This window comes from Panthera leo, chromosome D2 (genome assembly GCF_018350215.1).
Source record: "Panthera leo isolate Ple1 chromosome D2, P.leo_Ple1_pat1.1, whole genome shotgun sequence".
In the NCBI taxonomy this organism is placed as follows: domain Eukaryota; kingdom Metazoa; phylum Chordata; class Mammalia; order Carnivora; family Felidae; genus Panthera; species Panthera leo.
Window position 1 is genome coordinate 38690645 of NC_056689.1, and position 20780 is coordinate 38711424.

At 60.4% G+C, this 20780-nt stretch overlaps 1 protein-coding gene across 6 annotated transcripts in view; it reads left to right on the forward strand.

The window, feature by feature from the left end:
• The window catches only part of ZMIZ1 (zinc finger MIZ-type containing 1), a 233733-nt gene that overhangs the window by 204849 nt on the left and 8104 nt on the right, over nt 1–20780 (forward strand). For 5 of the 6 annotated variants that reach the window (XM_042907519.1, XM_042907513.1, XM_042907514.1 and 2 more), the window contains 15 exons: nt 3473–3587; nt 4587–4804; nt 5488–5686; nt 6600–6890; nt 9629–9811; nt 11240–11317; nt 11982–12156; nt 13389–13530; nt 14754–14964; nt 15770–15875; nt 16811–16971; nt 17992–18059; nt 18369–18437; nt 18957–19201; nt 20331–20497. In XM_042907519.1, coding sequence (XP_042763453.1) covers nt 3473–3587; nt 4587–4804; nt 5488–5686; nt 6600–6890; nt 9629–9811; nt 11240–11317; nt 11982–12156; nt 13389–13530; nt 14754–14964; nt 15770–15875; nt 16811–16971; nt 17992–18059; nt 18369–18437; nt 18957–19201; nt 20331–20497 — 2428 coding nt within the window. The remainder of the gene's footprint in view (nt 1–3472; nt 3588–4586; nt 4805–5487; nt 5687–6599; nt 6891–9628; nt 9812–11239; nt 11318–11981; nt 12157–13388; nt 13531–14753; nt 14965–15769; nt 15876–16810; nt 16972–17991; nt 18060–18368; nt 18438–18956; nt 19202–20330; nt 20498–20780) is intronic. The other variant, XM_042907518.1, reaches the window with a different exon arrangement.

The following is a 20780-nucleotide window of genomic DNA, read 5'->3' on the forward strand; positions in this document are numbered from 1 at the left end:
TCACCCTGGGCCCCCTCCCACACTGGAAGGGCCCAGGAACCTGGCTTGTCCTTGCTCCTTGGGCACAGGGAGCCGGAGCCGGGCAGCCCCCCTGGCGGTGGTGTCTGAGTCCGGGCAGAGGCGTCGGCAGGGCTGACTGCCATGGGCCTGTGGGGGCGAGAGCCTTCACTGCGACAGCAGGAGCCGTCTCCCCAGGAGATGAGTCACAGCCGTGTTGGTGCGGCTGCCACTTCTGCTTCTGCAGCAGGTGCGAGTGGGGGCGAGCAAGTCCCCGAGACCGCCCCTCCATGCGTGTGCCTGTCTCTTCCCCCGCGTGTGCACAGCAGCATGTCAGCGGGGCTCATGTGCACGCACACATACGTGTCCCCATCCACACGCGTGCGCTCCTGGTATGTGCCTGGGCTCTGGGGTGAACCTTGCAGCCGGGCGGTGGGATGCCCGGTTTGGGAACGATGGTTCCAGTCGCTTCTCACCGGCTTTGGGGTGGAGGGGACGAAACAGGAAGGAGCTGGTTTCCGCCCACAAGGCCCACCCACGGAGCTGCAGGGCAGTTGGGAGCCTGTTTGTGGGCCTGTGCAGTATCCTGGTGAGCCGGGGCCTCCCCACCCGAGGCGTTGAGACAGCAGCTGCCGGCTCCCCGCCCAGGCTTCAGGCGGGGCCCTGCCGGGCTACAGGGGCTCCCGGAGGACTTTTCTTCCCGAGCCTGCCGAGTGCGTGCTAAAAGGACACGAACCTCGGGCAGAATGGGCCATCAGCCTGGAGGGTTGATGGGAGCTTGTGGGGCAGGCGGACTGGGGAGAGAAGACAGACTCACCCTTGTGTTCTGTTAAGCTGATGGGAGTCCCGTGTTTAATCCTGCACACCTAGAATGAGCCTCACAGGACAGCTGGTGTCTAGGGGTCTCCTCTCCGTTGTTTAAAACTGTCGCCTGCAGGGCCTCCCTTCGAGACTGTGGTGTGCCAGGCCCGCGACCAGATGGTACCCCAGCCCTCTGTGACTTGTGCCAGAGAGGTGGGTCTAGCCCAACTGTGCTGACGAGCAGGCTCGTTGCTTACTTGCCTGTGCTGCTGCTGCGCCCCCCCCCCCCAGCTCTCTGGGCACCCAGGTCCCCATCGGCCATCCCAGATGCAGAGTTTGAGGTGTCTGTCACCTTTGGCCTGTGCATCCCGGCCTCACCCCCCATCATCAAACATGATGCAGACACGATGCTCCCAGCAGGAGCAGGGAGCAGGCAGGAGGGCTGGTTCCCGAGGACATTTCCTCCCCTTCAGGTTCTTGGCCTGCTGTTTGCCCCTGGAAATCACGAGTAATGCTCCAGCCTGTGTCCCTTTCTAGTTGAGAAAGCCCTTTTGTCTGCGTTCGTCTCTCTGAGCCACATCAGACTGACACGACCGAGGCCTGTGTTGCTCAATCTTCCTTGACTGAGACCCAGAGTAAATGCACGTATTAACGGCTGTGACCCAGGACCCGCTCATACGTGTATATAAAATCAAGATGTTAAGTTCAGGGAATAATATGTATTCTCACCACGTGTTCATGCTTAACTACTTTCTGTTTTATTCCCTCTTTTTTTCCCCTCATGCTGGTTTGATGTCTTGACCCGCTCGGGTTTCATGACCTACAGCTTAAAAACTCTGGAAAGTGGGGGAGTACCATTCTTAGGCCCATTTGGCAGGAGGAACTTGTCCCCTGAGCCAGGGAGGGACAGGACTTATATCCAGGGTACCCCCCCCCCCAAAAAAAAAAAAAAGCCAGGATAGGAGGCAAAGGGAGCGGTAGGATTTCTCTGAGACCAGGAGGTCGGGGCAGGCCACTCCAGTGAGGTGACTTCTGAGCAGAGATAGGAAGGAAGCCAGGGGCTGGCCGGGCAAGAGGGTGTGAGGCCGGGGAAGAGCAAGCCTGGGCAGACAGTGCCCTGGTCCTGCCCTCCAGTCCGACCGCCCCTGCAGGGCCCCGCGTGCCTTGACTGTGTTGACTGCCGAGGGTTCGGCCTGGCAAGAAACAGGCGTGAAACTCAGACCCCCGGCTCCTCTCTGGCTGCTTGTCATGCAGGACTATGTCTCCTTCCTATAAGTCCTGACCTCTGGGCTGGCTCCCAGCACCCCCAGGGCCTGCTAAGCTGGGGTAGAAGCTCTCCAGGAGTGAGTGAGAGCTTTTGCCCCCTGCCGACTTCCTGTGACGAAGGCACGAGCCCAGCAGAGGCACGAGGCACTTTCTACCACGCCACCCTCCTCCAGGCCTCCTTCCCCCATCCTGGTACCCAGCAGTGCTGCCCGGCAGGCCTCACTGCTGCCCGTCGGGGTGCTGTGCGGGGCCACTAAAGCAGATGTGGGTGCTCTGTTTCTCTGCTCCTTCTGGGGCCGTGTCCGGGATGTTCTCCTCGTGAGAGGTGCCAGAGTCCAAGCGGAACAGGCTCCAGAGGAGAGACAGCCCTGGCTCAGCACTCATAAAGGCTGGGCCTCGGGCGTGTTCTCGATGCTGTAACCCCAACAGCCCTCTCCCTCTCCCTGGAGTCACTCTTTGCAACAACTAACAGGAGGCCATTAATGAGCACTTACTGTGTATAGGATGGGGTGTTGGGCCTAAGGTTAAGTCCTTGCTTCTGGTGTTTAGGGGCTTCCCAGGAGATGTCACCAAACACAGTGGGTACATCTGGGCCTAGCGACGAGACTGGGGAGACGTGGGGACGGCTGCTCCAGGAGAGCTGGGAGCCAAGCTGGGAGGCAGGGTATGCTGATGAGCCGACAGGGTAAATCGCTCTGAAGTGTGTGAATTTGGACTTTGCCTTGTAAACACTGAGAGCCAAGGAAGGTCTTTGATCACGCAGAGCGTCTTGGGGGTTGGAGGGAGATTAGCTTGGCAGGGATGTGCAGGAGAGACTGGGGTTGGGAGCAGGGGAGGAAGCATGGCAGGCAGGCCTGTACCTGTGATGCAGAGTCGGGAAGGAGACTGACGCAAGGAAACTCCTGCCAAAGTCCAGATCCGCAGGGCTGTGTGGCCAACCTGCTCTGAAGGGTCAGGAGGAAGGGGGAAGAGGTGAAATTCAAGACTGGGGCCCTTCCGGCCTTTTCTGAGAAGGGACCGGGAAGTTCCAAGGGGAAGCGGGTGTGGGGGAACCAGAGCTTTCTGGAGGGACCACTTCATGTCAGAGCGTGGTTGGAGGAGGAGCTCAGGTTGGGCCTGCGGCTCTCTCTTCTTCCTCGCAGCGCGGCCTGTGGACTTCGGTGGCCTAAGGTGAGACAGACAGCCATGGGGGTGTCCCCAGCGATGCGGGGAGAGGTGGTCGCTTGGCACAGTCTGTCACCGTGCGATGTCACCTGTTCGGCGTCGGACAGCCTGTCAGGGCTGGGGGTCTAGAGCTGGCTGAGACGGGGGTCACCTGGGCTGGGCTGGGAGCTGCGGAGCGTGGTGGAGTGGCGGGGCCCTCCTGTGTACGCGGCCCCTGAGAACCCCCCTCTGTCTCCCTCTGCAGTGATGGGTCGTTCCCCTATGACTCTGTCCCTTGGCAGCAGAACACCAACCAGCCTCCCGGCTCCCTCTCCGTGGTCACCACGGTTTGGGGAGTGACCAACACATCCCAGAGCCAGGTAAGAGCCTTTCCTGCCCCCAGCCCCGGCCCCTCCCAGGCAGGACCATCCCCTGAGCCCCGGGGCCTTTGGGTCCCCGTCCCGTGCCAGCCCTCCTGACTCTCCCGGGCTCTGCCCGGCTGGAAAGACCGGCTCTCAGGGCACACTCAGCTGTGGGCACGCCTCTACCCTCCACACCTGCCTCAGGAAGGTGGCAGCTGGCCCCTACACACCGTCCCCGGTCTGGGGCCCTTCCTGGGGAATGAGTCTCATCTGACGGAGAGCCAGTTCTTCCCCAGCCCACGTTTACTTTGGTTGGATAAATGGGAGAACTTCCTGGCTGTTACTGGCCTCAGGGCCCCAGTGTCTGGGGTCTTTGACACTGGGTAACCTGGGTTAGATTTTAGCAAAACGGTGAGCTTTCAGCTTGTGACAAACCCCTCCCCACACGCCTGGCCAAACCTGCCTCCTGCTCTCGCCCCTTCCTCTTTCCTCCACTCCTTCCTCTCCCGCCTGCCCAGCCTCTGCCATGGCCATGCGGAAGGCTCTGGGCTGTTTGCCACCTGGGAGGGCACCACTGGGCCTCCCTGCAGTCTTGGGGCACAGGGGCCCCTCGGCCAGCATCCCGCCACCCTCCGGAGCTGGCAGATGGGCTTCTCTTCGCCCTCACGGAGCAGCATCCCAGGGCCTCTGTGTGGCCCGACCCTCCGGGCATCCAGGACCCTTGGCAGGGGGAGGGCTGAGAAGTCCAGTGCCTTCCACCTGGCACCAGGGGCAGGACCAGCCCTGCCTCACTCGATCACAGGCTGAGGCTCTCCTCTTCTGTGCTGCCCGCTTCCGGGCTGCATTACCCCTTCGAAGCATTCATATGCTCTGGGAACAATTCATGCCTCCACTTTTCTCCTCCTTTCTCTCTGTTCTCCCTCTTTCACCATCGCAACCGCCCCCTCCCCATGTCTCCTTCTTCCTCCCCATGCCACCTGGGGTGCCGCTTGAGTGACAACCACTCTCTGCCCACAGGTCCTCGGGAACCCTATGGCCAATGCCAACAACCCCATGAATCCAGGCGGCAACCCTATGGCATCGGGCATGACCACCAGCAACCCCGGCCTCAACTCCCCCCAGTTTGCTGGGCAGCAGCAACAGTTCTCGGCCAAGGCCGGGCCCGCTCAGCCCTACATCCAGCAGAGCATGTACGGCCGGCCCAACTACCCCGGCAGCGGGGGCTTCGGGGCCAGGTGAGCAGCCTTCCACCCAGGAGGAAGATTCCAGTTTAAATGCCAGCACCGTGCTTCCTGGCACATCATTCCCCACTTTGAGGCCGATCTGTGAGTCAGACACTACAGCAGCTGCCGTCAGGCCCGTGGTGATGGGACCGTGTGCTCGGGCCTCAGAGTGACCCTTGTGCCTGGTGTCTGTATATGCTGGGACCCACGGAGAGGGCGGCCCCAGCAGCGGGGGGAGAGCTGCTCCACGCAGGTCAGGCAGGTCACCGCCCTGCCGGTTGTGGAGGCAGAGATGCACGAGGTCAAGAATCACCAGGGTCAAGAGGAAGGGAGGAAGGGGCACAGAACCCCAGGAAGATGCTGCAGGGATGTGGGGGGCAGGCAGAGGCAGCCCATTCCTCCTCAAGACCACCTCTCGGGCTTCACCCCTCTCCGTGGCCCTCTAGCGGCCGCGAGAGTCCGTGCCGCCCAGCACCCAACACGGCGGCTTGCTGGTCACCAAGTGACACGAAGGGCTGCCAGCCCACAGGAGGCCCCGCGCCCCTTTGGGTTCTGAGTCTAAACACCTCCCCTGTCTCTGAGCTGGGGGCGGGAGGGCTGGGAATGACCCGTCTTCTCCCTCCCAGCCCAGGGCTTACCGCGGTTCATCTGTAGATTCAGAAGGTATCTAAGTCTTCCCTTCTTCTCGCTTGCAGCTACCCCGGGGGTCCTAACGCCCCCGCAGGCATGGGCATCCCTCCGCACACCAGGCCGCCCGCTGACTTCACTCAGCCGGCGGCTGCTGCCGCAGCAGCTGCAGTGGCGGCGGCGGCGGCCACGGCCACGGCCACGGCCACAGCCACTGTGGCAGCCTTGCAGGAGACGCAGAACAAGGATATAAACCAGTACGGACCGGTAAGGGCCCCGCCAGTCCCAGTCGAGCCTCGGCCCACTCAGCAAGGCAGGCAGCCCCGGGGAGTCAGGCCTGGGGTGTCAGTGCCCTGGGTGCTGGGAAAGCTGATGGGGTCGGGGTGTGTTTGGGCTTTCTTGGAGGCACGTGGAAAGGTGTGTGTCAGGACGTGGGTGTGGCGGGGGTGGGGGGGTTTATGTTTGTTCCGCGTGGGTTTGTGGCTCGTGCGTGTCTGAGAATGGGGAAGGAGGTTCCTCAGTGCCCTCTGGGCTGCTGCTCGCCCAAGAGTGGACTCCATGTCTAAAATGTCTTGTCACCAGTCTGTCCCCGTGGTGGCCTCTGAAGACCATATACTCCTTGTCATCCCATCTGGGGGTTGAGCCCTGGTCCCAGTTCTGCTCCCCTGACCTTCAGGACGGATGGCATGTGAGGCGAGGGGGTTCCCCGCAGGAGTGCAGGACAGGGGACAGGAGGTGGGGACCGTAGGATGGGCACAGCTGGGACTGCCTCAGACTGCTGATGGAGGGTGTGTCTCCATTGGCCAAGGGCGGGGCCAGGGCTTCCAGGAAAGGGGCTCCTGCCTCCATCCTCATCCCCCCCCCATCCTTCCACGCCCCTCCCCACCTCTGCACCTTCTTCCCGTTCCCTGCCTGCCTCCCTGGAAATGCTGCCTGCTCTCTGGAGTGACTGCGCCCCCACCCCATAACACCCTTGGGCTGCATCTTTCCCGTGTGGCCTGCAGAGGGCAGCGGTGAGCCCATGGGGCCAGAGATTCCCTTGGGGCCTGGTCACCAGCTGCAGCCACACAGGAAAGTGCCCCCCAACCCAGAGCCTCCCACCTCCCCCACCCTTCCCTCCCTGCACTTTCAATGCATGTGGCATTTTATTCTTTTTTTTTTTCTTCTTCTCCCGTTGAAGGTCTGTTCCTCTTTCCAGATGGGTCCCACCCAGGCGTATAACAGCCAATTCATGAACCAGCCCGGGCCGCGGGGGCCTGCCTCCATGGGGGGCAGCATGAACCCCGCAAGCATGGCGGCTGGCATGACACCCTCGGGGATGAGCGGCCCTCCCATGGGGATGAACCAGCCCCGGCCGCCCGGCATCAGCCCCTTTGGCACCCATGGGCAGCGGATGCCCCAGCAGACCTACCCGGGGCCCCGGCCCCAGTCCCTGCCTATTCAAAGCATAAAGAGGCCATACCCGGGAGAGGTGAGTGTGACAGCAGGCAGGTGGCGTTCACGGTGGGAGCTGGGGGCGGGGAGGGGGAGGGGGGAAACCTGGGGCTTGAAAACACAGGGACTGTGGGCAGTACTTTGGAAAGGGTACGAACTGACCTGGACAAAACCTGGACCAAAAGGCCAAGCCTAAGGACTGAGGAATCGGGCTCCAGGCTTTAAGACCAGCTCTGCCATTTCCCAGCTGGAAGTCCTTGATCAAGCCGTGTCCCTTCTTGAGTCTTGGTTTTTCACCTATAAAAGATGGTGACGGTCCAGCCCACCTCCTGGGGCTGCTTGGAAGATTTGAATGAGGGGCTGTACCCAGGGCGCTTGGCCCCGGGCGGGCACGGACAGCTGTAGCTGCCGACTGGCTACTGGGTGACTTGAGTAAGGAGCGAAACCTCCTCGAGTCCACATTCCTCACATCCGCATGAGGGCTTCTCACTTCCAAGAGCAAGAGAGGAGACAAAACCCTGTACATATCTAATGTCTGTGCACGTCAGAGAAGTGATTGGAAGGCAGGCAGCGTGCTTCTTAGGGCTCTTCTCCATCAACTGTCAGCTGCTCTTTCGGGAGGAACGTTGCCTAATTGGCTGCCCAGCCAGCTCAGCCAAGGGGGCGGTGAAGATTTAGGGAAGTAAAACCCACACCTGTCCTCTGGGAACCGAGACCTCAGCAGGAAAGAGAAGGTCTAAGCGAGAACCCATAAGGCAGTGATGCACGGTGGGGTGTATGGAATTCAGCTTGAGGTCAGAGAAGGAGGACTTCCTGGAGGGGGTGTCATAGGGCCTTCAGTGAGCAACGGGAAAACAAGTTGGCAGCAAGTGGCCTATCTGGGTAAGGATTTAGTTCAGTAGCAAAAGACACAGGGCCCCTAGAATCCTAGCCCAACGCCCACGCTCCTCAGGGAGCCTGCCTCGATTCCTTACCTAGGCGAGGCTCCCTGCTGAGCAATTTCCCGGCAGCTGTCTGTTTGCTGCCTATTCTCAGACCCGCTTCCCCCTGCCTGTCTCAGAACTGTGGCCTTCAGCTTGGGCTTGCAAGTGGGTTTAGAGTCCAACCTTAAGTTCCTCGAAGGTCTCTGTGATTCCCTCAGTATTCACCCTAGCTCGGGCTTGGCCATTGTTGGAGGCGTCCTGAATCCAGTTAAGGGAGAGGTCAGGGACCTCCTCAAACACCCAGACACTCCTGGGTGGGCACGGGTGCAGGGAGGTACCAGCCAGAGAAGGACCGTGGCTGTCAAGGCCCTGGCTGTCCTTGTGCTGGGGGCTCAAGCCGCGGGCCTCTGTCTCCCACATACAGCCCCCCACATGAGCTCTGGGCCCTCTCTCGCCCCTTCTGTGCTCACACTCCCAGCCTCCCTGCTGGCCGGGCTAGAGATGCATGTGCAGACCCAGACTCAGGGCTGCGGGCCCCCAAGGAGGTGATGGCAGGAACGGAGATCGGGAAAGGAATTCCTAGTCGTTGCTCTGACATCCGTCTGTGCCTGCCTCTGTGCTGCGCTGCCCAGGGCCCGCCAGAGGCCTTCATTTATGTTTACTAAATCATCCTCTTCGTAGAATGCTGATGCTCCCCGGCTACAAAACGCCTGGCTCCGGGCTGTGACGCTGGGTGGTCACGTGGCCTGACGCTGCCTGGGAAGGCAGGCCTTCCCTCGCAGCGGTGTGCTTCTAGAACCTTTGAGCTGTTGGCACGTTGGGCCAGGGGCAGGTGCCAGACTGCCCCGTGCCACACAGGACTCCTCCTCTGCAGTCTGGTGGGAAGGCCCCAGCCCCCACCCGCGTTCCTCCTCCGGTGACATGACAGGAACCCCACTGTCACACAGAGCGGCCACCGTATCACAGCAGTATGAGTGGCAGATTCTCTGACACTGGCGTGGACACCTCCCTCCTCCACCGCTTACCTTCAGATCCTGCTTTCATTTGTTGAGCGAGGATTTATGGAGGGTCCACTGGGCCTCCATAGAGAGACAGTTACTAAACCAGGAGTTTCAACAGACAAGGGAGAGGGAACCAGCGACTCCACAAGACGTGATGGCCTGGAGTGTCTGGGCGGCAGGTGGCCCCTGAGGGTCACTTAATCTTACAGAGGGGGAAGGCAGCTACGAGGTGGACATCGGTGTGTCATGTGTCACGTTGTAGATCTCCGAGGACAGTGGTCCTGCCCCTCCCTGGAGCTGTCTTCTCTCTCAGTTGCCTGTCTTGAGAAGGGTTGTCTGGAACCTCCACAAGGCGGCTTCTTCCCACCCCTGCAACATGGCCCAGAATGGAGTGGCTGTGCGTTCTCTTGGAATGGAGTGTGGGCTCTGGGGACGGTGCCTCCCAGATTCAGCCTCAGATTGCAGGGGTCGAGGGAGTCCCCTCTCTGGAAGCACATCCTGTTGTCTGCCTTCCCCCGTCACGTACCAAGTACTAGGAGAGGCACAAAGGGGGCTTTGGAATAGGGCCCCCTCACGATGGCAGGAATGAGAGGCTCTGAAAGTGCCCTCGGTTCGGGGAGCAGGGTACTTGGAGAAGACATCTTCACGGTGAGAGGGCCTCCAGCCGCACAGCCAGAACCTAGTGTCTCAGAGCAGCAAGGGCCTCAGACATCATCTGGTTCAGCCTCCTCTCTCCGGGTGGGGGAGGGGGCAGTTTGCCAGAGGAAAACAGCAAGGACAGAGGTGAGGTGGCCGTCTGGTGAGTAGCTTGGCCCCACGACACTGACACACCTTCTCCTTTGCCGCCACAGCCCAACTATGGAAACCAGCAATATGGACCAAACAGCCAGTTCCCCACCCAGCCAGGCCAGTACCCTACCCCCAACCCCCCACGGCCGCTCACCTCTCCCAACTACCCCGGGCAAAGGATGCCCAGCCAGCCGAGCACGGGGCAGTACCCACCCCCCACGGTCAACATGGGGCAGTATTACAAGGTGAGTTCTACCACCCCACAGGCCCCTTCCTCCCTCCCCACCTCCCATCCCCACCCCCACCCGTGTCCTCTTGGCTCTGTGTTCCCCTGAGGCACCAGGGGGCAGGCAGAAACTTCCAGGATGTGTCATCTTGTCCTCAGAGCCATGCGTGCAGCGACCAAAATGTCCTTTCCTGTTCCCACGGGCTCAGACAAGGGTTTTCTCCTCTCCTTTCACTATTTACAGCACACGAGATAATAATTTAAAAAATGCATTTTTTTAAAGGAAAAAGCGTCCACCTAGATATATTAATATTAGTTCTAAACCTTGTTTCGCTACACGCACATGGGCATCAGCCTGTTCTGAGACTGTTACTAAGGCTGTAATTTTGAATCTGTTTCTTTCACTTGATGTGAAATCACAAGCGTGTCACTTATTGCTACAAAGTCTCCATGGTTTTTATTCTTTTTTTTTTTTTTTTAATTTTTTTTTTAACGTTTTATTTATTTTTGAGACAGAGAGAGACAGAGCATGAACGGGGGAGGGGCAGAGAGAGAGGGAGACACAGAACCGGAAGCAGGCTCCAGGCTCTGAGCCATCAGCCCAGAGCCCGACGCGGGGCTCGAACTCACGGACCGCGAGATCATGACCTGAGCCGAAGTCGGCCGCTTAACCGACTGAGCCACCCAGGCGCCCCTCCATGGTTTTTATTCTTTTAAGGATGTTTAACATTCTACGGATACATAACCACACCCTATTTTATTGTTCACTTTTTATTGGATATTTGGGTTGTTTCTGATTTTTCACTTTGGAAGTAACACTATCACAGATATTTTCAGGTACATAGCTTTTTCCTGCCTCTTTTTTTTTTTTTTTTTTAATGTTTATTTATTTTGAGAAAGAGGGAGGGAACAGAAGCAGGGCACAGAGAGAAGGAGCCAGAGAATCCCAAGCAGGCTCCGTGCTATCAGCTTAGAGCCCAAACGGGGGCTTGAACTCAACTGTGAGGTCATGACGTGAGCCAAAATCAAGAGCCGGACGCTTAACCGACTGAGCCACCCAAATGTCCCTCGCTTTTTCCTTCTTCGGGATTGTTGTAAAGTACATCTCAGGAGTGAAGCCTGCTCTAGAAACACTTTTACGTATATTTGGCGAGAATTCATGCTGACTTACATGACCACCTTCACTGCTCCAGCTTTAACACACTAGGTGTTTCTGGTTTTTTTGTAAACTCATGCTGTATCACTAGCTATGGAAAGAGAGAGGAAATGCTGTCCCCGCGGGTGACCTGCTCCACCCCTGTCCCGCTCTGCACCGCAGCACTGGATGGGCCTCACCAGCATCCCCTGTATGGTACCGCTGGCCAATTTTCACATCAGGAAAGAAAGCAGGCTTCTGGTAGCTTTTCTGCCTTCCACATTCATCACATTGTTTATCTTGTTTTAACAGCCAGAGCAATTTAATGGACAAAACAACACCTTCTCGGGAAGCAGCTACAGTAACTACAGCCAGGGGAATGTCAATAGGGTATGTTCCAGTTTTCATCCTAGCTCTAAGCCCCGTGCACCTGTGTGTCTAAGGGGCCATGCCGTCCCCGGGCCCATGGATCAGGGTGCATTCACGGGTCGTCAGCTCTGGGACACAGTAATGCCCAGACGGAATCCACAGGTCCAGGCAGGTGGGCCAGGGATGCATAAGGACTGGGACCAGAAGGGTGAGGGGCTCCTGGGGTGCCAGTTGCCCAGGATGCTACAGGCCCAACTCCATCTGGGGACCCCCTGAGCTGGGGGGGTTGGAGGGTATGGCCTAGAGTCATTATGTAGGCAACCAGAGACCTGGGCTTCACCCCAGCTCTCCTCTCCTCCTGAGATTGCATTAGACTAGTCCCCCCTACCCTGAGTCTGTGTCCCTGTTTGTCAAGTGGGCAGGGGACCCTGCACCTGCCTAGCACTGCAGTGCCGTGACCCAAGTGAAGGGTGGGAAGGCCCTTCCTAGGCCCACCTGTCTTCCAATTGAGACAGAGGCCTTAGTGCTGACCAGGATAGATGTATGTCCCGAGGGGCTCTCTTCCCTTGAGGGACCAGGAACCATAGTCCAAGGACTGTGGGGTGGGTGGGGTGTATGTCCACAGACATAGTCCCTCCTATCCCTGTGACCCCATAACCTATGTGTGGTTTCTCTTTCCCCCCAGCCTCCTAGGCCGGTTCCTGTGGCAAATTACCCCCACTCACCTGTTCCAGGGAACCCCACGCCCCCCATGACCCCCGGGAGCAGCATCCCCCCGTACCTGTCCCCCAGCCAAGACGTTAAACCACCCTTCCCACCTGACATCAAGCCAAATATGAGCGCTCTGCCACCACCCCCAGGTGAGTGCCCCACCTCCTCCCTCTGTCTGGCCAGCCCCACCTCCTCCCTCTGTCTGGCCAGCCCCACCTCCTCCCTCTGTCTGGCCAGCCCCACCTCCTCCCTCTGTCTGGCCAGCCTCACCTCCTCCTTCTGTCTGGCCAGCCCCACCTCCTCCCTCTGTCTGGCCAGCCCCACCTCCTCCCTCTGTCTGGCCAGCCCCACCTCCTCCCTCTGTCTGGCCAGCCCCACCTCCTCCTTCTGTCTGGCCAGCCCCACCTCCTCCCTCTGTCTGGCCAGCCCCACCTCCTCCCTCTGTCTGGCCAGCCCCACCTCCTCCCTCTGTCTGGCCAGCCCCACCTCCTCCCTCTGTCTGGCCAGCCCCACCTCCTCCCTCTGTCTGGCCAGTCCCACCTCCTCCTTCTGTCTGGCCAGCCTCACCTCCTCCTTCTGTATGGCCAGCCCCACCTCCTCCCTCTGTGTGGCCAGCCCCACCTCCTCCCTCTGTCTGGCCAGCCCCACCTCCTCCCTCTGTCTGGCCAGCCCCACCTCCTCCCTCTGTCTGGCCAGCCCCACCTCCTCCTTCTGTCTGGCCAGCCCCACCTCCTCCCTCTGTCTGGCCAGCCCCACCTCCTCCCTCTGTCTGGCCAGCCCCACCTCCTCCCTCTGTCTGGCCAGCCCCACCTCTTCCCTCTGTCTGGCCAGCTTCATCCAGGGCCCTGCAGTGGGCCAGGAGCCAGGGGGTTTGGAAGTTGGACTGCCTGTGGGGGCTGGGTGTGTGGCAAGGGCAGGAGGGCTTGAAAGCAGATAAGCCCCACCCAGAAGGGAAATTTGGGGAAGGGCTGTGCTGCCAACAGTCCTCCTCATCACCTTCCTGAGTAGCTGGAGTCTGGAAGGAAAAGCGGCTCCCAGCTGTGGAGAGGGGCTGGGCGGAGAAGCCTGGTGCTTCCAGAGTGGGGAGTAGGTGGGCATAAGAGGGGAAGTAGAGCCAGGGTGAGTGGGACACGGGACTCAGGGGTGGTCAGGATAGGGTCGGGTGGACTGACAGAAACAACAGGCTCCCTGGTGTGCACGCGGGCAAAGAGCCCAGCTTCTGTGGCCCTGTTTACACACACGCCTGTGTGGCCCCGTGAGCATGCAGTTAAGGGTGCGTGTTGTGTGGGCGAGCGAGCTCCACCCACAGCCCTGGAGCCCGTGCTTCTGTGTGCCCGTGTGGCCACAGGCACGGGGCTCATCCAGCTCCTTCCCCACCCAGCCAACCACAATGACGAGCTGCGGCTCACGTTCCCCGTGCGGGACGGCGTGGTGCTGGAGCCCTTCCGCCTGGAGCACAACCTGGCTGTCAGCAACCACGTCTTTCACCTGCGGCCCACAGTCCACCAGACGCTGATGTGGAGGTGAGTGTCATGGCGGGGGGCACAGGCTCAAGCGAGGGGGAGGAAGCCCCCGGTGGTGACCTCCCTAGCCCAGGCATTGCCGTGAACAGATCACGGCAGCTTCTGCCTGCCAACTTCACCCGTTCAGCATCATTGATTGGGCCCTGCTCTCTGCAAGGTTTGGGGGATGTCACAGGCCTTGGCAGGTATGGTGGCCTAAGAGCAGGGAAGCAGCTGTCACTCACCCTGGTCCTGAGAGACTGATCGGGGAAGACCTCCCAGAGGAAAAGGTGGCTAGCTCAGACCCAAAGGCCAATAAGGCAGTATTCAACGCAGAGGCCCTGAGTTGGCAAGAGGAACTTGAACATGGTTTGCTGTGGCTAGAGCCGGGACACAGAGGGATGGGGCTGGCTTGGGCGGGACCAGCAAGTCCGACAGGTTGCAAGGGGCTGCCGCCGAGCCACGCAGCTGCTCACACGTCCAGACACACTCGAGTACAAGGTCTGGAGGTGGCTGGCCAGGCCAGGCCCTGTGTTCTGTGCCTTCCACACATGACGTCACTACCTTGATCTTGCCAGTGGGCGATGCTTGTGCCGTTGGCAGTGAGACCAGAGAAGCTGATTAGCTTGCAGGGCTTCTCACAGCAAGTGGCAGAGCTGGGACTCAGACCCAGTTCTCTTGAATGCCGGGACCCACTGGTGTCTCCACCCTCGGCCCTTCCTCCTCACGCAGGACTCACATTTGCAACCTTTAGTTGCCCAGTGAGCACCTAAAAGGCACGAGACGGGTCTGCCCTGGGCACATACGTGCGCACGCACAGCTCACTCGGTGCCTTGACCACACTGAGCCGGCTGACCTGGGTGCTGCTCCCAACTGGAGTCTGGTTTGGACATAATCGGTCCCCTAGCTGGTCTTGTCACATTACTGTCTGTCCGTTTCTTTCCTCTGTCTCCATCCTTGGGGCACAGGATAGAGGGGCTGCGGGGAGCGGTCAGGAGGAGACCAGCAGAGCTGTGGGGTGTGGCTGGAGTGAACAGTGCAGGGGACTCTGGGCTGTGGCGGTGGGTTTGGCCTGGGGATGTGGGCAGGGGGAGCATCCAAGGTGGGAGAGGAGAGCCCGGGGAGGCGAAGGCGGTGGTGCCAGCGGAGGACGCGTGGCCCTGAGGGACTCGGGCTGTGGCGAGGTGGCCAGGCGTCACCGAGGCCCTGGGCAGAGCCAGCTGAGCCTCACCGCACCCCCTCAGGTCCGACCTGGAGCTGCAGTTCAAGTGCTACCACCACGAGGACCGGCAGATGAACACCAACTGGCCGGCCTCCGTGCAGGTCAGCGTGAACGCCACGCCCCTCACCATCGAGCGCGGGGACAACAAGACCTCCCACAAGCCCCTGCACCTCAAGCACGTGTGCCAGCCGGGCCGCAACACCATCCAGATCACCGTCACGGCCTGCTGCTGCGTGAGTGTGCGGGTGGGGCTGGCGTGGCGGGGCTGAGTCCCCCTCTGGCCTGCAGCAGCCTTGACTGCGGGTCTCTGTCCTCATCCCCGCAGCCACGGCAGTGGTCTTGCGGAAACACGTCTTCACAGACGTTGCCCCGGGGCCGTGGAATAACTGTGTGCGTCCCCCCGATCCGTGACCTGCCCTGGATCCACATCGGAGCCACACTCCTGTCCTCCCAGAGATCCGGGCCTGGCACACAGGGCTTGCCCAGGGACCTGTAGGGAAATAGATTGCCTGCCTGTCCTGCTCTGCTGGCCTCTGTGGGGGACATAAGGGAAGGAAAATGACTGATCCTGAGAAGTCACAGGATGGGGAATGCTGTCAGAATGAGGAACCTGTAGGGGCTTGTGGGGGTGTGCAGTCCTGGAAGGCTTCCTGGAGGAGTGAAGACAGGGGTGACCCCCTCTGGCAGGAAAGGTGAAGAACACATGACATGGAGCCGTGCCAGGCAAGGTTAGGAAGTGAGGCCCACTCCAGTCCTCATGCCTGGTGTCCCATAACTCATGCCAGGAGGTTTTCAACATCTGAGTCAGCCTAGAGCCCAAGTAACGGTCCCCCAAGTGGTGACCGTTGCCTGGGTCCCCAGGCTCACAAGTCCCAGGACACATCCCAGGCCTCAGGAGACCCTCTTCTAGAGTGGCATCACTGTGGATCATGGGCCCTTTCCTGTGCTTGGCCTCCAGGGGCCTCTGGGCACAAGTGGGGCCGGCCGTGGGGGCCTTGGGGCCTTGGGGTGGGAACTGATTACGCTTTTCCTCGGCAGTCCCACCTCTTCGTGCTGCAGCTGGTCCACCGGCCCTCCGTGCGCTCCGTGCTGCAAGGCCTCCTCAAGAAACGCCTCCTGCCCGCGGAGCACTGTATCACGAAAAGTGAGTGCGGGGGCGCAGGGAATGAGAACCGGGACCGGCCTTTGGCTCCATGCACACACCCCGGGGCCCGAGCGTTCCTTGGCACCAGTCCCCACCGCCCCCCCAGCTCATGTCCCTCCTTCTGGAGCCGTGGGGGTGATCAGATGAGCATGGGCTGTGAGGCCTGCCTCTCAAGGAAGAGCTGGCTCGCAGCACAGGATGCGAGGCAAATTAAAACCACACACCGTGGTGTAGACAGGCCAGGCAAGCTTCCTGGAGGAGGTGATCACCTAGAAGATCACTTCTAGGAACTGGACAAAGGGGATCTTCACCCAGGGGTGGATTCTGGACCGGCCTCCCCACCCCAACAGCTCATGTGTAAACTAGAGACAGGGACTTGGCTCAGAGTCCCCTCCTTTGGAGGAGGCACCCAGGTGATGACTCGGGGGCAGTATGCAGGGCGGTGCACCGCTGCCTCTCCGCTCGACTTGCTTCTCCACATCACCTCCTGAGCCCTCCGTTCCCGCCCGGCGCTTGTCCGTTCCCATCTCCACCCTTGTAGAAGTGAGCACGGGAGAGCCTGAAGGGCTCTCCACTGACCCAGAAAATCAGTGGGAAGGGCCAGACCGTGTTTCTGTAAGTGCCGTAGAAAGTCCCCCGTGCTGGTGAAGGCGGGGTCTGTTCGGCAGAGACTGGGGAGCTGACGCGGCTGCTCCGGGGACACACGCGTTCCGCACGTCGCACGTGGGGGCTGCCGTCCCAGAGAGCTGGGTGGCCCAGGGCACCCGGCGGGCCGAGCTCCCCTGCGACCAGGCCTGGGTGCGCTAGTTTTTCCCAGGACCTCCCAGTGTCCGGGGGGCGGTGGAGAAGCAGGGTGTGTTTTAGCCACACGAGGGAGTGTGATGTGTGCAGGGTGGCCCCGTCCTCCTCAGCCACCTGTGCCTCCTGCCCCACAGTCAAGCGGAATTTCAGCAGCGTGGCTGCCTCGTCAGGCAACACGACCCTCAACGGAGAGGATGGCGTGGAGCAGACAGCCATCAAGGTGTCTCTGAAGTGCCCCATCACATTCCGGCGCATCCAGCTGCCTGCTCGAGGTCACGACTGCAAGCACGTCCAGGTGAGTGGTCCTGGCAGGTGCAGCTCGAGCGGGAGCAGGATGGCTGGCGTCTGGCTGGGATGGTGAGGGGCAGGCGGGGGCGGGAGGGCGGGCAGCAGGGCCTGCTTCTGGTCCCCAGAGGACTCGGCGGCCATCAGCAGCCGGTTGTATTCACTCCCTCCGGCCTCCGTCCATCCTTTGAGCGAGCATCTTCTCTGCATGCTCAGGGCTAGGTTCCCAGGGGGCCCCAGAACCGATTTGGACAGTCCCAGTCCTGACAGATGTCAGAAGCCAGCTGCAAGTCCTGCACATACGGCCACAGCTGGCCTGGAGCCCCAGGGCAGGGACACCTCTGCCTGATCGCTGCTGTGTCCTGGGGCCTGGCCCCAAGCAGGTGTTCAGAAAGTGGCCGTAGAATGAGTGACTGTCGTGGCCTGGGTTGCTCTAATAGAGCACTGTGCAAATGTGGGCAGCCTGGATGGGTGGGATTCCCTGGGTGGGGGCTGCTCAGGAAGAAGTCCCAGAAGAGGCGGAGCGGCCATTCCTGCAGAGGCTGGGGGGCCAAGCCAGGTGAAGCCTCGGCCCCTCCCTCCACACAGCAGGTCTGGAGGGCTTCGTGGTGGGGCAGGAGCTTCCCTCGGGGAGAACGTTGTGGGCACCAACACGTACTGATGAACTCGACTGGATGTGTTCTCGGAGCCGGGGCTGGGCTGACAGGGAGGCCAGGCCGTCATGGGTCAGGGTCTGTGGAGACACACTCTTGGGTGATCCAGGAAGCCTTCTGAGAGGACACAGGCGAGGGGCCATCGGGCACAAAGGTGGTGTGAGAAGTGAGCCATGCAGGGACTCAACGTGGCCGGCTAGCCATGTGAGCAGGGGAAAGGCCTCATGATCGCCGGCCCCCACAACCCAGCCCCTGTCTCCCCGCCCCCCTCTCCCTCCCTGCTGGGAGATCTTCACAAGGGTCCCAGAGGCGGTGGCACTCGCACCCACGCGTCCTCTCATCTGTCTGTCTGTCTGTCTGCCTCCCGGCCTCTGCAGTGCTTTGACCTGGAGTCGTACCTACAGCTGAATTGTGAGAGAGGGACCTGGCGGTGTCCTGTGTGCAAGTAAGTAACACCTACCCCGGCGGGACCTTCCTCACTGGCCTCCATCTGGGCCTGCCGTCTGGGGTCTAGCCACCTCCTCCTGCCCTAGGAGCCAAACCGAGAACCCAGACACGGCAGAGGAGCTCGGCGCACAGGGGCCGCGTGCCGTCTTCTTGTGTCAAGTTGTCACAAGGCCGTGCTCTCCTGTCACTGCCTCCAGTAGTAACCCGTGGCAGAAGCAGAGTCTTTGACGCGGCAGGGAGGGGTGCACTACGCGCTAGTCTCTAGGCTCCAAGAGCAAAGGCCAAGCCCCCTTCTCTTTTTTTCTAGTAAAACGGCTCTGCTTGAGGGCCTGGAGGTGGATCAGTACATGTGGGGCATCCTGAACGCCATCCAACAGTAAGTGGGCCCCCCCCCCCCCAGCTCGGGGCACGTGGAGGGGGCGGGGGAGTGCCCGCCTGGATTGGAGGAGACGAGACGGGGACATTCCTGATACCCCACCCTGTCCCCAGCTGCAGACCATTCGCCAACCCAAGCTCTCACCTCTGGAACTCTACCTGGTGTTCCAGTCACCTCTGGTGACTCTGCCTCAGGAACTTTTCTATCTGGGGGCGAATGAACTTTCTAGAAAGGACTAAGCTCAGCCAGAACAAGACAGTGCCCCGGACAGCCACTTCCTGGGCGGGAGGCCTTGGGGCCGGCTGTCCTGTGTCCAGCCACTTGCTTTTCCTCACCTCACCCTCCCCATCCCTCAAACAGATGTAAAACTCCCTCACACCCCTGTCATATGGCAGAGCGTGGCAAGGATGGGGACAGGGGCCTAGGCAGGGACAGTTCAGTGTCTGCCTGGGCTAGAAGCCCTTGTATCCCAGGCCTGGTACCGCGTGACCTCAGCTCTGCCCCCTTGCTCCCCACCAGCTCCGAGTTTGAAGAGGTCACCATCGACCCCACGTGCAGCTGGCGGCCAGTCCCCATCAAGTCAGACCTGCACATTAAAGATGACCCAGATGGCATCCCCTCCAAGCGGTTCAAGACCATGAGTCCCAGCCAGATGATCATGCCCAACGTCATGGAAATGATCGCAGCCCTGGGCCCTGGCCCATCCCCCTACCCACTCCCGCCTCCACCGGGGGGCGCCAACTCCAACGATTACAGCAACCAAGGTGGGTGACGTTGGATGAGGTGGGAGAGAGGAGTCCCAGCAGGGGTACAACGTCTCTGGGCTCACGTGACAAGTGCAGGGGGGATTGTGGTGTGAAGAGGTAGAGGCAACATACACCCCAAAACACAACCCATGTCACTGGACTTGGTATGGTGGCCCATTCAACACCATCCTCTCTCCTTCGCCAGCTGGTTCCGTCCCGCCCTGTGGGTCAGCACCCTGCTGAGAAGTGGGCTCTGCCTCCTGGAGCTGCAGGGGACAGCTCCTTGCCTTCTTTGGAACCTGCTTTGCCTGGGGCACTAACAGAACACTCCCACTTGGAGTTCTTGGCCCTTCCCCCAGCCCTTCCGTGTTTCTCTGTGAGATCTGTATTGTCCCGGTCCCTGAAATGCTCCCATCCTTCCAGGCACAGAGTTCCAGGGGTCTCTGGCCACCAAATTCACCATCCCTGCCCTCTCACTCTCCCTGCTGTCCAGACCAAGCTATGCTGTACTGCCCTGGGTTCCTAGAAAGTACCTAGCCCCCTTAAACACTGGCAATGGCAGCTCCCTGCAGGATCCAGGCTCCTGGATGATTAGAGGCCCGGAGAGGTTAACCAACATAGCAGGATCCCACAGCCTTCCAGTATGCTGGTCCTCTGATCCTTCTCCATGGCCATGTTGGGGAGGGAGCAAGGGCCAGGGAGGCCAGACAGCTGGCTTCTAATGGTGTCACCTCGAGGCTGGTGCAACTCTCTTTGTGGACTTGAAATCTTGATCTCCCACTCTGGGCTGCAGTCTTCCCACTGAAGGGGTGCAGCCACGTGGGGGACAGTGAGGAAACAGGTCTTGGGGTCTAGTGCAGCAGATCCTGAGGAAGGCTCAGGCTGGGGCCTCATCTTCCCCTGCCCTCAGGAACCTGGCCTACCTCCTGCTCACACTCTGTTCCTCCTCATAACTATAAAACAGCTCAGGTCCTGGGGTGCCGAGGCCCACCAGAGGAGGCTATATTGCTGCTCCGTCTAAGGCCACAGGAGCCAGGACAGGAGTCACATCTTAACTTACATACTCCGTGTCCCCCCACTCCCCCCGCCCCGTGGCTGCCTTCCCTCTGGGTGACACTGCCCCGGTGCCATCTTGTTTTCTCCCCAGGCAACAACTACCAGGGCCATGGCAACTTTGACTTCCCCCACGGAAACCCTGGCGGGACGTCCATGAACGACTTCATGCACGGGCCGCCCCAGCTCTCCCACCCCCCGGACATGCCCAACAACATGGCCGCCCTCGAGAAACCCCTCAGTCACCCCATGCAGGAAACTGTGAGTACCTCTTCATCGTCCTGACCTCCCTACCTCCCCCTTCACCCCCGTCCTCCGCGTGGGGCGGCTGGGAGCAGAGGGCTCCCCCAAGGACCTTTCTGATGTTTGCCTAGCTCCCTCCCAGGCAAAGGGGAAGACTGCCAATTGGGTCTGGGGGCTCAGAAGGAAGTGAGAGGCCTGACCGAGGCTGAGTCGGTGTCCTTGGACTTGGCCAAGGACGTTGGTTTCACCTAGGACGTTGGATTCTCAGATGGGGGAAGCTGCAGGCTCCTGTCTGCACACA